At 33.7% G+C, this 15828-nt stretch overlaps 1 protein-coding gene across 2 annotated transcripts; it reads right to left on the bottom strand.

Moving 5' to 3' along the window:
• Positions 1-3510: 3510 nt before the first annotated feature.
• LOC111407499 (calcineurin B-like protein 9) lies at positions 3511-11695 on the bottom strand. 2 transcript variants are annotated; one of them, XM_023037010.1, is made up of 10 exons: positions 11609-11695; positions 11330-11433; positions 10294-10414; positions 9329-9411; positions 8559-8618; positions 6916-7024; positions 6720-6772; positions 5400-5480; positions 3872-3984; positions 3511-3774 (listed from the first exon to the last, which is right to left on the bottom strand). In XM_023037010.1, the coding sequence occupies exons 3-10, from the start codon at positions 10370-10372 to the stop codon at positions 3711-3713; spliced, it is 642 nt and encodes a 213-aa protein (XP_022892778.1). In that variant the 5' UTR covers positions 10373-10414; positions 11330-11433; positions 11609-11695; the 3' UTR covers positions 3511-3710. The 2 variants fall into 2 exon arrangements, with proteins under 2 accessions (XP_022892778.1, XP_022892779.1); XM_023037011.1 differs by lacking the exon at positions 11609-11695 and adding an exon at positions 10104-10205 and having other exon boundaries at positions 11330-11568.
• Between the last annotated feature and the right edge of the window lie 4133 nt (positions 11696-15828).

Genomic DNA, 15828 nt, shown 5'->3' with positions numbered 1-15828 from the left:
TTTCACATGAAAAATTATACCAATCAAACACAATAATTTACAATTCCCAGAAAAACAATTTCTAGGCAATTCAATTCCCTATAACTCGTTTTCAATTCAATTCCATTTTTACAATCAAACGGACCCTACTTTTTATCTAATTATACTTGTTTATACTAATTTAATTCTACTAAAAATAAGAACAATGCTATAAGTAAAACAATTTTGACATTATGATTTACAGTCTCTCACATACAAAAGGTGGGACCACGACTAAAATAATCGCAGTCCCACAAATATGAGTGTTGTACATGTACAACACTGTACGCACAACAATTTCCTAAAAATAATTCCCGTATTCTCCATGATATCTTTCTGTATCATTGATCATAACATCCATCTCCCACCCTATTGTGTTTTATTCGACTTTCCATCTCTCATATTCTTCGTCTATTCCCATTTCCTTACTACGTAGCCCTCGTTTGACCCCATTTTGTAGAATTGAAAATGGGTGGAATAGTATTTTTTTGAAAAATGAGCGATTGAAAAAGAAGGGAAAATTTTCGATTTACGTGTAATATTATTTTAAGGAAAATTGTGTGATTCAAAATAAGAAAGAGAAAAATGTAATATAATGTAATAGAAATTAATGGGGAGCAAACGTGACATAATTCCTCTCTATATCCCTCTTCGAGAATAAGGTCCTGTTTGGTACCCTTTTTTTTTAAATGCATTTCTCTCTATCTTCTTTTCAATCATATTCTTTATTAAAATAATAATACACGTAAATTAAAAAAAATTATTTTTCAATCACACATTTCCTATCAATTTACTATTTTATAATGCATTTTTATATAAAAATGAATCTCAAACACCATCTAACTCAAGAAACCCTTTAAACTACTTCTTACATGGAAAAGTAGAGCAACAAGAGGATTGGAGCGTAACATGGAAGATGAAGAATAGGAAATGACAAAAGATATATTAAAAATGTGAGAGCATTTCAAAATATTATAATTTTCATTCCCATAGATTTAAGAATATAAATGAAAAATATAATCTATGGGACCACACAAAAAATAGAAAGTCGATTATGATGGTTGATGTGATTAATAATAGTCATATTTTTCATTTTTGTGGCCAAAGAATGAAAATTAAACGGGCTAAAAATCACATCATGTCAAAATAATTTTTTTGATGATTCTATCCTTACTATAATTCAATTATTTTAATAATACTTTACTTTTTCTTTAATAATATATATTTAATTATTTCAATAAAATCTATTTTTCGTTTTCAATATGTATTTAATTTATTAATCATTTAAACCATTTGAACAATATTATTATTAATTATTTTGTCAACTATATAGTTATGATGAATGTACATTTGACACATGCATTACCTTACTTTTCTTTTTCAATATGTATTTAATTTATTTAATCATATTTGATAGATTCATTATCTTTTTCATTTTTCAATATATATTTGATTTATTTAATCATTTGGACAATATTATCTCGAATTATTTTGTCAAATACTTAGTTATGATCAATATACATTTGACAGATTCATTCCACTTGATTGAATAGTAAATTAAATTCATTAAAAAATTTTGAAACAAAAGATGAATATTTTTTGCTTAAGCACAAGATCCGATAGTTGTGATTTAAATTTTTCTTCCAATTGATTTTATTTAATGAATGTTAACATAAAAGGTAGGATAATTGGCACAAAACATTCATTCCTTCAAGTTCATTGTGGAAAACGTCCTCACCTTTCATTTTTTGGCACTTTTGCCCTCATTTTAATATTTCTTTGCGCTGGACATCATTTTCACATATTTTTAACTTAAAACGACCAAAATATCCTCCTATTTATAAAAACAAAAAAAGAAAAGAAAATTGCACCTAAAGATCCAAAATTTTAAAAACTACAAATGAGTCCAAATTTCAAAAGAAAACTGTCACCTTCTTCCGCAATAGCTCCCCCACTCTACCACCAGCCTCAACCTCAACAACCAACGCTCCACCCCACTGCCAGCACCTACACCGTTAATTAGCACCCAAACCCAACCCCTGCAGCATCGCCCCATTTGATCCCCCATTGATAGCACCACTATAAACACCTAAACCCAACCCCAGAAGAATCAATGTTAAAACATTAGAGAAATTTCGGACTGTGATTTCAATATGCTCCGTCCTACACGCAAATGCAGACCCCTACAAGCTTCTACATTACTAAAGTCACTCAACAATAAAGGAAAAAGTCCACAATGAGTAACCCCATTAAGCAATTATTTACTTTATTTCTTGAAAAAATTAAAGTGATCTAATGGAACTCCTTAAATAGAAATCGATGAAAATAGATTAATTGAAATAGGGTTTATGGAGAAAAAGAAGAATGAAAGAAAATGAAGTAATTGGTATCTTTTTTTTCTTCTTAACACACTACATCATACATACATAAAGAACGGGAATTGAATTTTTTCTTCTGCTAATCCTTAATTAATTCATTCATGGAACCTGCTAATGTATAGAGTATTGAATAATTAAGGTAATTACGATTTGATTAAAGGAAAACCGTAGTAAAATGGTTTATTGCTTTGGATGCTGGCTAAGGCTAAGCTTTGTAGTTGGTTGCAGCGGAGGGGGAGAAAGGGGTAGCGGCCAGCAAATTTTCGCATTTCTGACATCAGTTGACGGCTAAAATCTAGCGGCAAGAGGGGCAGGAGGAGTGGGAACCTAGCCAAGTGATTTGATATTGAATCAATGTTGAAATATCAGAGAAAATTGGCTCCTATGTTTTTAGTGGTACTGGTAGTGGAGGGTCAAGTGGGGCATTTGTAGTTTTTAAAAATTTAGGCATATAGGTGCAATTTTCTTTTCTTTTCTTTTCTTTTTTTGTTTTGTATAAATAGGAGAGTATTTTTATCATTTTAAGTTAAAAATATGTGAAAAAGATGTCCAGCGTAAAGAAAGATTGAAACGAGGACAAAAATGTCAAAAAATAAAAGGTATGAACGTTTTCCAAAATAAACTTAAAAGGTAGGAACATTTAGTGCCAATTACCCTAAAAGGTAAATGGGGATAAACATAATGCATATCTATAATAAATAATTTCAATTGATATATTCAATGCATATGAAGTGAATATGTATAAATGATAGAATTCGTTGGATGTTGAATTCAAATCTAAATAGAAGGATTATTCTAATTGACTTCCTCAACTATTTAAATTGATTTCACAAATTGATTTTTATTTCATTTGAATCAAAATTTCATCCTACATAAACAATTTGTATTAATTATTTTTTTATATTTCCACACCTTTAAATATTATTTTCATAGTATCTATAAAACATTTTAGAATAATGTGCAACTCATGTTCAACTATGACTAGAACTCTCCCCCCCCCTCCCCCCCCCCCCCCCTTTTTATTTTCACCATCACATTCTTTCAAAAATGATTTTTTTTTCCTCGTACTTTTTAACAACACATCCTCCAAAAAAAATAACTTTTCAAAAGACCATTTTCCCAAAAGAACTCAATTGAGCTTTCTGATATCATCTAATCCTCCAACAGGGAGTATAATCGCTAGGAATGTACACTAAAAATGGGCAAATGTAATTGAAAACCCAGTCACGAAATAGTTTACAAATGTAGAGTACGTGTACCCATCACTAGGCTTCTTGTGAAAATCACATAACTAAAACTAAGCCGTCTCTTAATTTAAGTAGCAATCTCATCAACCTCGGAATTAAATACAAAACTCGGAAACGTTGTTGTTATATCCCTGCATATAAGCCACAATATGCGTAAAATCATTAATCACATGTAACAGCCCCAAAGTGATGCGTGTAATTGGACATGACCAACAAATATTACACTACCTCAAATATGGAAGTGTCATTATCTTCAACAGTGAAGGATTTCGGGACACAAAATTGCGCCATTCAGATTTATCTATTTTTCCGTCCTGGTCAGTGTCCGCTTCCAAAAATGTCTGTTCGATGAAGTAACACAAAAAACAAGAAAATCTGAATTTCACTACAGAGTTGAGGAACAGATCCCAGTTTACAAGACTCCAGTTTGTTGAAAGCTACAATCTAGAAGTGAATTGTACAACAAAGGAAATACAAATTACTCCCCAATGAAACTACACCCCTTTAATAGAGAAGGATCAGATTCTTAAAAAACAGTCTCCAAGGGTTTGCATGCCTCGGGAAAGAACAGAAAAAGGTTCCATGAAAGAAAAGATAGATATACACTACCCAAATAACATGCAAACATAAGCTGGCATCAAAATCCAACTCTTGAAAAGCCGGAAAGGTTCAGATATCAAATAAATGGATGCATCTTTCTTTTTCTTTCATTCTCTTTTGCTTTTACATTACCCTGACGAATTTTATGAAAGAGGAAACAAACAGAACCCAAAATGCTACAAACTAGTACGTGCCACATATATAGAAAGTAAATTCCAGATGCACAACGAAATATACATTAATCTCACCAAAGAACTACTTAAACAACTAATGCCCCATGATGAAAAGGTATCAAGTCCTCAACAACCAATCTCCACTGTTCTGCATACACAACGATCCACAAAAGATCTCTCTCTCTCTCCTCTTCCCTCCAAGCATATATGCTTGTCTCTATCTATCTCGTGTGTATGAAGTATGTACACCCACACAAACATGCATACATCTAAGATTATAGCCATTATTTTTTTCTAAAAATTAATGAATATTGAGATTGATATTTGCCACACTTTTTTGCCGCCTTTCTTTAAATTAACACGATCAATATGAAACTGATTGATTTGAATTATAATTTGGAGTTTGGCAAAACTGAGGTCACGTAGTTTAAGAACCCGTTTGGGATGCCTTTTGCTTTTACTTTTGCTTCAAGTAAAAGAACTTTTGGAGGAAGTTACCATAATTTTATTTAAGAACTAATTTTTAAAAGAGCTTCAATTTCGAAAGTGTTTTTACAGGAAGCCAAATTAAAACGACTTTCTCTAAAAGCTATTCTAACTAGAAAAAACGTAGTCGTAGAACCAAGGTCTGACCTAAATTGAGCAAGGGCAGCCACTTCTAAATATTGTACCAATTCCAGTTTTGAACTATCATAGAAACCAAACAAGTCCAAAAGTAGCTTTTACGTCTCAAAAACTCCTTTTAACTTTTCAAAAGTCATGTCAAACGGGCATAAGTCTCAAAACCTCGAGCTTATTGTATTAAGTTTGATCAAAATCAAAATAAGCTCGAGCCGAAAAATTTTGTGAAGCATTTTGCTCAACTCAGCTCAGAGAGAATGCACTGCTAATCCAAGAAATTAAGTCATGTACATCACTTACAAAGAAGATACAGAAGCATGCCAGAGAAGTCATGAAAGCAACACGTATGCATTAGCACTCACCTTGTCAAGAATGATCTCAATGGTTTCATCAGCCAACTTCATTTCAGACTCGCATAAAAGTGCAATCAACATTTGCTTAACCTGCAAAAATCACAAACTGTGAAGAATTGTGCATATTGGTTTCAATGGAAAAGCAAACAATAGTATTAAAAACACGCACTTCACCAAATTTTCTTTAATTAATCATCATAACATTCCAACGAAAGCAAATTAAAAGAAAAATCAAATTAACAAATACAAGTAGTCAATTATCTACAAAATAATTCTCCAATTCCCCAAAGGAGATTTACAAACAATGAGATCCACTAATAAGACAAAAATGAAAATTCCACAAATAACAACTATAGGCAGGAACAGAGATGGGGCAATATAAATAAATAGTAAGAGAGAGAAAAGAAAAGCATATAAAACATGCTCTAGGAGGAAAAGAAGGCAATCCTTGTGTGACAAGTGACAACATTTTGATGCCCCATATAAGAACAGGAGACCATAAAGTCAAACATCTTATGCTGATACAAAGAGAAGTAGAAAAAATAAAAAGTTAGCTTATGATGACATCACAGGAGTAAACCCCACCATTTGACCACATTACTTTGGAATATATGTAACTGAATGTTTAATGACTATTCTCGAAAATTGTGAGCTTGACAAAATAATGTTTTGAGCAAATCTTATTACTGCTACATTGGAAAAATAAAATAATACAACGATATGCAACTTTAGAAAGAGAGTGTCAAAAATAGGCCATAATATTTTCTAATAACAATGAAATCGCAAGTAGCCATATATATATGTGTGTGTGTGTGTGTGTGTTCTGTCCGTGATTTTGTCACATCTCTCAATTCTCATCTGCTTATTTCCATAACATTTCGACTGGATATTTCTTTCCATTTAGAAATAAGGTCTCTCTTAGTAAATCTTACACAAAAAAGTTGTGCAGGTCTAGTTGTCTAAGTTATATTTAGTTCATAATTTTAACATCAAACTTTATCAAAATATTAAAATCTTAGTCAACTAAAACTAATCAAATCTTTTATAGATTAAACTCTATTTACATAAATATGCGGGGGATACAAGTGTTGAGTCTTGCAACTAAAATAATGGATAAATTTCCAACAATTAGAAGAATACACGAGAATCAAGCTAAAGTCAAAGTCAAGAAAAGAATCAGAGCCACATTCTAGTGAACCATCCCTACCACATTTTAATTTTGGAACATAAATATATTATCCTAAATATAGAAAATTGTAATATCCTTATAATTATTTTAACAAAACCTGGAAAAAAAAAATTCCCCTACAAATGGTAAAAATAAACTACCTCTTGCCGTTCAATATATCCTGTGCCATCCATATCATACAGCTTAAATGAAACTGCAGCAGCACAAAAAAAAAATAATAATAATAAATAAACAAATAAAATAAATTCTTTAATGTAACATTCAGCCATAATTTTGGATCAATAAACAAAAAATACAAGTGTCAAAATAATGTTGGAACATATCTCTATAACTCACAATTGATTTTATCTTCTTGTGGTGCATTTGGGTGGAAAACATTCAGTGATCTAACAAAGTCACCAAAATCAATGACTCCTTTTTGCTTCACATCAAAGAGATCAAAAATCTACAAGAAGAAAAGAATTAAAATGTTACACAAGAAAATTCATAGCTTGAACAGAAAAAGAAAAAAAGGGAAAACAAGACAATAATTTTCTGCATTGGCGTTTGCATGAGCACATTTTAACATAGCTACAAGTATTAGTGCAGCTATTTGCTTATATATAACTAGGTGTATGCCTATATACGACTCCATCCATGTAAAACTTTATAAAACAGAAATCTTAAAAAGCCTGGTCTTTGATCTGATGAGTTTTAGTCAAATTAAGCAAGGCTCTGATTTGTACAGGTGTGAAAACGAATAAGACAGTAAGAACGTTGTACATCCAGCAATTACACAAAAACATTAAGCAAATTATGAAACTTAGACCACTATATCCTAATTTTCTAAAAGCTTGTGAAAATACATCACTAATACTTGTTGATAATCCCACTTAGAATATTAATTTTTATCGATGTAAGACAAAAAAGTAGGGTTGCGTTGAAAACTTCTGGGTCAAATGGCTTTGAAAATCTAACCAGGATCAAGAAAGATTTGTAATACCAAACTTCCTAACTTGCTAGAATAATCTAAACAAGGCAACATTCACAGACTGGGTGACTTCCCCAGCATGACCTAAAAATTGAACCAACTAATTTGATCAATTTATGAAGATCAACCAAATTGAATGGCTGTGTTGTGTTTTAGAGCATCTCTAAGGGACTCTATTTTTAATGAGCATATTCTATCATTTGGAGAGCAAATATAAATTTGGAGAATTAAAATTTTAAAGTTCTCTAACAAGCTCTTTAATTTAACACTTAATTTCACTATTCCAAAAAAATATTTATTATTTTTCTCTATCTTTTATTTTAACTGCTTTTCTTCAGATTATATTATTATTTTCCTACATTGAAAATTGAAAAACTTTAAATGCATTTAATTACGAAGAGTGAATTAAATTAAAATGCTAATTTAAAGAGTCTATTGGAGTATGATTTTAAAAATTAACTCTTTCAAATAGAGAGCATCTTTAAAAAATCTCTTGAAGATGCTCTTATGCAGTTCCAATTATGTCCATTCGTATGGGAGTACAAAATGGCATAAGGGTTCATTTTATTTAACTTAGATTGTATGAAAAGTACATTGGGATTATTTTGTAAAGGTAGTTTGCAAAAGAGCAATAAGAGGAAGAGTTTAATTTATGAAGGTTGAACTAATCTGGGATATTCCAGAAATGTAACAAGCATTGACAGGAATAATTATAATTGTGCACATAGCATCAAGTGTAGCAGCACATTTCACATTTCAAATATCCACTCATCAGATTACTATGTAGTCCCGTCAAGTAGACAATAAGAAACAAATAGTTGCAAACTTTTGTAATATAATTCCTTAATAACTCTTCCAACATACTATCCAGCTTTAAGTGTGCATCAATGGTTTTGTTTCATAATCAAAGCAATAAAGCTTATACTTAAAACAGAATTAAAATATTGTAATCTCGTTCAGAACATTGAGCATGATTTGCTACTCCCAGACAGAGGAAAAAATTTCATACCCGGTTTGCAAAAAGATTCTCTTTCTTCCTGTTCTTGAAAAGAGCCAACTGAAATTCTTCCTGCATATAAAGCATTGTTCCAAATGCATCATAATCAAATTCTAGTACTATTCTAAAATAGAACGGTGTACGTGATTTATCTAATCATTCTCAAATCATGTGATATCTGTGCTATATATTGGGAAGATTAAATTCATTATAAGCTCCAACATTCGAATTGCAGTGCAAGGATCAATGTGTTTGTGTAACATTCATCAAAGTTCCACTTATTTCCTAAAATTCAAATATTTTATCAACTCCAACTTATAACATGACATAAAGCAAATAGAAAAGTGACTAGCATAGTAGCAATGTTGATCATAATGCCAAAACTTTTCCTTGGAACATATTTTTCTTTATGTTAGAATTTGATACTAGTGCAGTAGTGCTTTATTGGCAGCATCATGATTTCAGATAATACTATTTTCAACTTGAAACTCCTTTGGAAGTCTAAAAGATAGAGACATTAAGATACAGGTAAGTAAGCACAAGCCAAAACATATCCCAGCAATAGGCTGCAGCCTACAGGAGAGTTACTCAATTAAGATTAATAATGTGGGTCTTAAAAGGCACAAGACCCTTTATAAATGTGTCAATTATGTATTCCTTGACCGCAGAAAATCAGAATCGATAAGTAAGAGTTAAGAGACATGCTGAACTAGAAGATGTGTGGAATCATGATACATTTAAGGTATGAATGAAAATCTTGCATATGTTCTAAAGTAAATCACCTTATTTATTAGCCCATCGTCAATTACGGAGCTGCTAATGCTCTTAAACAGCTCAAATAATGCTTCAACTTCGCTAACACTGACTGCCAAAAAAAGTTCATGAATACAAGAATTGACTTATAAAGAAACCATAAGGAAAGCATCGAAATATAACATCACAGCAACCATCTTATGATGAAAAGGGAATGAGTGCCGACTCAAGAGTTAAGTGAAATATTTTATTGTCAGATGTAAATAAAATAATTGTACAGGATGTTAATATAAACCTCAACGAGATATTAAGGCTTAACTTATAAATTATCTTTACTAATTTTGATCAGATTCGTGCACAAACAGGAATGTCAACATCCAACATGGAAGTATACAAAAGTACAACTCAAATACTCAACTCCATAATGGACCATGCAGTACTTCCAATAACCAGAGAGTTAAAAACAATTAAAAAGAACATTCAGATCAAATACTTTATTTAATTTTGAGGAGAAAAATACAGTCTAGTGATTTCTATCCATGAGTCAATTGGTCACACTTATGAACCAACTCCCTAATGTGTTGATATCATACTAATTCACTCTCCAGAATTGGATCAAGCAAAGACGAAGATTCACAAATAAAAAGATCCAAAATGCACTGTGCTTCTATAAGAGTAAATGTCAAGTGGCTTCCAGCATCTTAAAATAACCAACTCAACACCTTCATGCTCATGCATTACGCCTTATTCAACAAGTTTTATTCACTTGAACGACTTTTCTTAAATCCTTAACACAAGACTTACATAGTTGTACAACCTTTATTTCCTCATCAAATATTACTTGACAATGCCAATCTCGCATAAAAATGCAGTTATTTCATTGAAATCTGAACAAACAAGTCTTTCCTGCTTTCATATGGAAAAGGGTCAGAAATTACACATATGAGATATCAGTCAACAAATATTTTTCCATCAAAATAAATAAGAAACTTACACGCTGTCTGGGAAGCAAGTAAAACTGGATCTTCGTGCCCGGGAGACTGTCTTGTTGCTGTAGACTGTATACAGCCCATTTATCAAAGGAAGATGCTCCCCAGCCAACTAGTGCCTAGAACCTACATTTCACAATGATACATCATCAAGACTATCATAACCAGGGATGGATTTAGTGTGGGGACATTGGGGTGAGCTGCCTCCACACTAGATTTCAAATTTCAAATTTTGCTCAAGATTTTTTCAAGGGGGAAAAAGAAAAGAAAAATCCTTTTAGTTTCAATTTTTGGCCCCCACCAATTAAATTTTGTGAAAATTGACCCACAATTCTTTTATCCTAGCTGTGTCAAATGACACCCAAATCCAGAAATTAAACCTTCCATTAGTATACCAACTACAAACAAAAGTGTTATTTCATACAAAATGTCTCCCTACTTCATTTTTTATCTAGGACATGATCTAATTGAATGTTGAAAAGTAGATCGAAATAGACTTTGAAATTGGTAAATGTCTCCCTTGATTATAAGAAAAGGTTTAATAAGAATTTTCCACACTAGAATCCAACATAAAATGAAGTCTTAGTTCCCAAGAACTTAAGAAACACATGATTCCAAATGAAATCATATTATTAACTATATTTATAAAATCTGTGATCAGAAAACAAGGAAGCAGCTTTTGATTTTTCAATTTATAAATTCAAAAAATGGCCCAAAAAAAAAAAGAACAATTGAACAGAAAATAGATTGATATGCATATGCATGTATTGAAAACTAACTGATTGAATATATAAGAAAGATAGAATGTAGAAAAATTGCAAAAGAAGAGAGAAAAAAATTACTTTGTCCAGGAGAAAACCTTGTTATAAGCCATCAAAATTTAGAATTTTGAAAACCCAAATAATCGTCTAGACTAACAAGAAATATAATAAAAAGAAATAGTTTCAAAATCTTCAACTTTCATTCTACAACGAATGCAGGACAAAGCATGGTCATCAGTTCTTCCAGATAAACAAATCCCACAAACTAAAAATAACTTACCAACAAAAAGAAACACCACAATACTGAAATCCGGCTTTATATAGAGAAGCAAAGGTTTCTAGGTTTCTTCACAACAAATGAATTTATATATACTCAGATTCGATCTGCAGGTCAGAGAGAGAAGCAAAATTGGAAAAGCAAAAAGAAGGAAAGGTTGAAAGAGGGAAACAATTGTGATTTCACAGAATGGAATGTTACTGTAGAACAATGCGAATATCCGTATAATTTCCTCTAATTTCAAAGCAGTCAATTGACAAATTTTAATTATTGAATCCATACCATACCACATCTGTCGTTCAATAATTTCACAGACCACCGATTTGATTCAATTGTGTAGTCGTGTAGAGCATTCTTTGACATGATGGTTAGAGACTAAAGCCAAAAGTAGAGGTAAAGTCCTACATAAATTGTGGAAGAATTGAAGTCGTAATTAGACGACATGGATCTTTGACTTTGTAGCTATGGTGAATTTTATAGTAAGTGGGGTTCCATTGGAATATTCTTCTTTGTTCGAATGACAAAAGGTCACAGTAATATTTATTTTTAAAAGATAAATAACAAAAGGAGAAAGAAGATAAATTATTATGATAAAAAGTCACAAAATTTGAATTTTCTCCCTTTTTTTAATTAAAGACTAAAATAGGTTTCAAATCTATAGCTAAATTCATACTTTTGAAAGAGCCATGTTTGATAAGGGTTAAAAGTAGAAACTCGTTTGAACCTCATTTTTATTTAAGAATGTATTTTGAAATAGAATATTGTTGGAGAATTTGTAATTAAAAAATAAAGAAAAGATTTAAAGTTATGTACATTATTATTTTATTGCATAATATGTGATTGAAAAGAAGATAAAAAAAAATATATTTTAGAAATAATAGACAACAAATGTCAGATTTTTAGTAAATTTTGTTAAAAATTGATAAAATGTATGATTAAAAAGTTATGGATTCAATGAAATATATGATTAAAGTTAATTATTAACTCTCATTTAAATCAAAGCAAAGATGACTTCAAAGTTAAATTGAAAGGTGTTTTGCGCGGGTTAGTTGCTAACAATTAAAAATGGATCAGATGATTGTGTAAGGGACAAACCTCTTGAAACAAAGTTCAAAAAGGGGTGTTTTTATTGGCGATGACTTTAAAATTGGAAAAATAAAACAGAATACCTCCAAGGGGCGCAAGCACACAAGTTACTGAAAAGAAGTGTTTAAATTTAAACTAAGAAATTGTAAGTTACATATTCTCTATTTGAGAGTGTTTGATTCGGGGTCCTTTGTTCTATGTATTTTCTTCCTTTTATACTCCCTGTATGATCTCTTTGTAATCAACCGCTTAAAAACTGCTTGATCGCTCTATAACTGCCAACTTTCTTCATGGTGGCCAACTTGTCATGGAACTACCTTCTCTAACTGCTACCATTACTTTTGGTCGTTCAACCGTCTTCAATTGAATTCCTTGAATCGTGGAACGTGATAGGGCTACTCAATAACTGCTTCATTAACCGCACTTTTGGATAGCCATAACATCTTATGTTTGCTAAGATCTTGGGTGACTCGAATGTTTGGGTGAGAATAGGGTCACAGCTCTGGGTGACTGCATGGCAATCTATTCGCTCAAATCTTGGGCGACTTGCAAGCTTGGACGATGGTATTACCACGCTCATGGGCTTCCCTATTTGGGTCTTTATCCTGAATTGCCTGATTAGGCCATTCTTTGGGCTATCTGATTTGGGGATCCTCCAATTGGGCTTCATTCCTTGGGCTATTCGATTTGGGTTGAACTTTTTGTGTATCAACAATTACCCCCAAATATGGCAGAATTAATACCAATTATTAATTTTTGCCATATTCACTTTGTGTTTCCCAGCAACATTCGAAATTCCCAAGAATTTCAATCATTGTTTTCTTCCATAGCCTGAAAAGGTGCGACGTTTGCAAACCCTTATAACCCCCAATTACACGCCATTTCATCGCACCACTAAATCACGCCTCATTGTTTCGCGCTTCTCTCTCGCAATATTACTGTTCATCTTCTTGCTTCTCTGCTATGTTTCTTAAGCAAACTTCGACAAACTCTATTTCATTCCTAATGGCTACCTCACAATCCCAATCTGGTGACTCCTTCAGTTTTGAAGACTTCCAGAAACTCCTCACTCGGCCATATATAACTCCGAACTTCCTTGCACCGGCCAATGTTGAACTCAATGAGTTCTATCTAGGTCCTTCATTTAACAACGCCGAAGCCATCGAACAAGCGGCGGTCGGTCAACTGTTCCCTTGTACTCAGGGTCCTCCATTTCTAAACTCTTTGCCGCTGAGGCTGCTTCGCGAAAGAGGTATTCTCACTTGGCCTAAATCTGATATCGTTTTCCGTAGATGGCATGCTCGCCTTGTGGACCATGGTCCTACTAAGGCAATTTTTAATAGTGCTAGGATTTCTGATTTGTTAGAAATCTCACTTCAACTCCCTATTTTTGACCCAGCACTTTTTTCAATCGCTTTAAGTTTTTGGTCTTCTGAGTATAATACTTTTGTTTTCCCTCTTGGTCTCATGTCTATTACCTTAAGGGATGTTGGGGCCCTAGTAAATGTGCCACCTTTGGGTGATACCATTTTTCCTAGTATTTTGATTTCTAGTGTCGCCCCGAAATTTGATAAAAAACTCACCAAGTCTTATTCAAGCCTGCAAACCCGTCATAACCACTCGAGCGCTGAGCCTTCCCATGCTGAGCGTGTGGCCTTTCTTCAGATTTGGTTTTGTAAATACATTTTGTGTGTGCCAAGCATGAAGCCCTCCATGAGCTATTTACCTATAGCGCACGAATTGGGGCGTGGTAGGCCTCTAAATTTGTGTTCTTTCTTTTTAGCTGCCCTCTATAGAGACATGGCTTCTCTTCAATCCCAATTAAAGAATGGTGCATCTCCCACTGGCAGTGGGTCTCTTTGGTTCACTCAAATGTGGTTGAGAGCCTATTTTCCATCGCTTGGTGCTCCATCCATTTCCAGTCCTTCTGCTAGCTGTTATGGGCTAGCCATTGATCCCTTGACTCCTATAAATATGTCCAGAAGGGATATTTTTTCATTCTTTTATACTTTGGATTCAATCCCTTCCTTCTTTCCCTTTCCTCCCTTTTTGACTTCAGATTATGTGCAACCTCCATCCACTCTGGATAGTGCGAGCACCTCTCTATTCGTTTGGATTCAATTTTTGACCGGAAGGGAGTTGTTCGATGATATTTTAACTGGGACCAATGCCAAAGCTGGGGTTCAAATATATGCTCCCCAATTTTTTGCTCGCCAACTTGGTTTTGGCCAAACTTGGCCCGTTCTCCCTTGCTATTCAAGAAATTTGATAGACCACTTCCACACCATTAATAAGGCAGAGGCAGAAGCTATAGATGCTCGCAATATTCTTTTGACGAGCAACTTTTCATTAGCTCCCTTCAATCCTAGCCGTGCCATCCATCTCCTTTTTGAACGACTTTGGCCGTCAGTGAAGCGCAGATTGTTTGCGACTGATGCCAATCGTGCTTTCCATTCACTGGACCAGCCAAACATTTCTTCCACCTCTCCTGTTTTGGTCATTCATGTGTCCATTAGGAGTCCTTCTTCCCCTGCTCGTGCTAAATAGTCTGCTCGTCCATCGACTTCTCTTCCTGCCAAGCCCACTGCAGCTAAAAGTGCCCCAAGCCACAAACGGCCAGCCTCAGCATCTCCTATTTTGGAGGATGATGCTGATGATGATGATGACACTCCTTTCATCGTCAAGAGGAAGGTAATTATATTGGTTTACTCACAAGCATACCTTTCCATACTTGAAACTTTTCTATGTGCTGATGGTTTATTTGGATTTCTTAGAAAAGTTCAACCTCTCCTTTGAAGGCTTTGGTGTTGGCAGCTCCTGCTCCATCATCCTCTGCTGAGGCTGCTTCGTCCAAACCAGCTGATGAAGGGACTACGCTTAAAGAGAAATCTTCAGTCCCAGAATCTTCATCACAACCAATGGATAAGCCACCTTCTTCCCAGGGCATTGACCCCCCAAACGTCGAAGCAGAAGGTAATTCATTTTTTGATGCTTTACCTTTGCTTGTGCTATTGGTTTTTGATTTGTTGCTTTTTGAGTTTTGCAGATACTCCCATGAGTCTGCCTGTTGTGGCAAGGTCTTCTTGCTTAGACAAGGAGAAGTCCTCACGAATGGTGGAGCCACAGGTGGTAGATTTGGCTGGGGATATGCCGCCTTCCAAGATTGCTGATGAGGTAACATTTGCTTCACCTTTACTTTCACTTTGTTTAGTGTAGTGGAAACCTTCAATGTTGGTAACTTTCTTTGCAGGATGCTAATAAAATTGTGCGTTCCATCCAAGACTTGTTCACTTCCTCGGGGCAAGTCAAGACATCTCGCCCTGCTTCAGCCAGTCGTCCTTTTGCTTCTTCAGAGGAAGATATGAAGTTTCTCAAGCAGTCGATATTTGAGTATGTGTCCTTCATGGATATGGACA

This window comes from Olea europaea, chromosome 13 (assembly GCF_002742605.1).
Source record: "Olea europaea var. sylvestris chromosome 13, O_europaea_v1, whole genome shotgun sequence".
Classification (NCBI taxonomy): Eukaryota; Viridiplantae; Streptophyta; class Magnoliopsida; order Lamiales; family Oleaceae; genus Olea; species Olea europaea.
The sequence above is the reverse complement of the archived record's forward strand: the minus strand, read 5'-3'. Positions and strand labels throughout refer to the sequence as shown.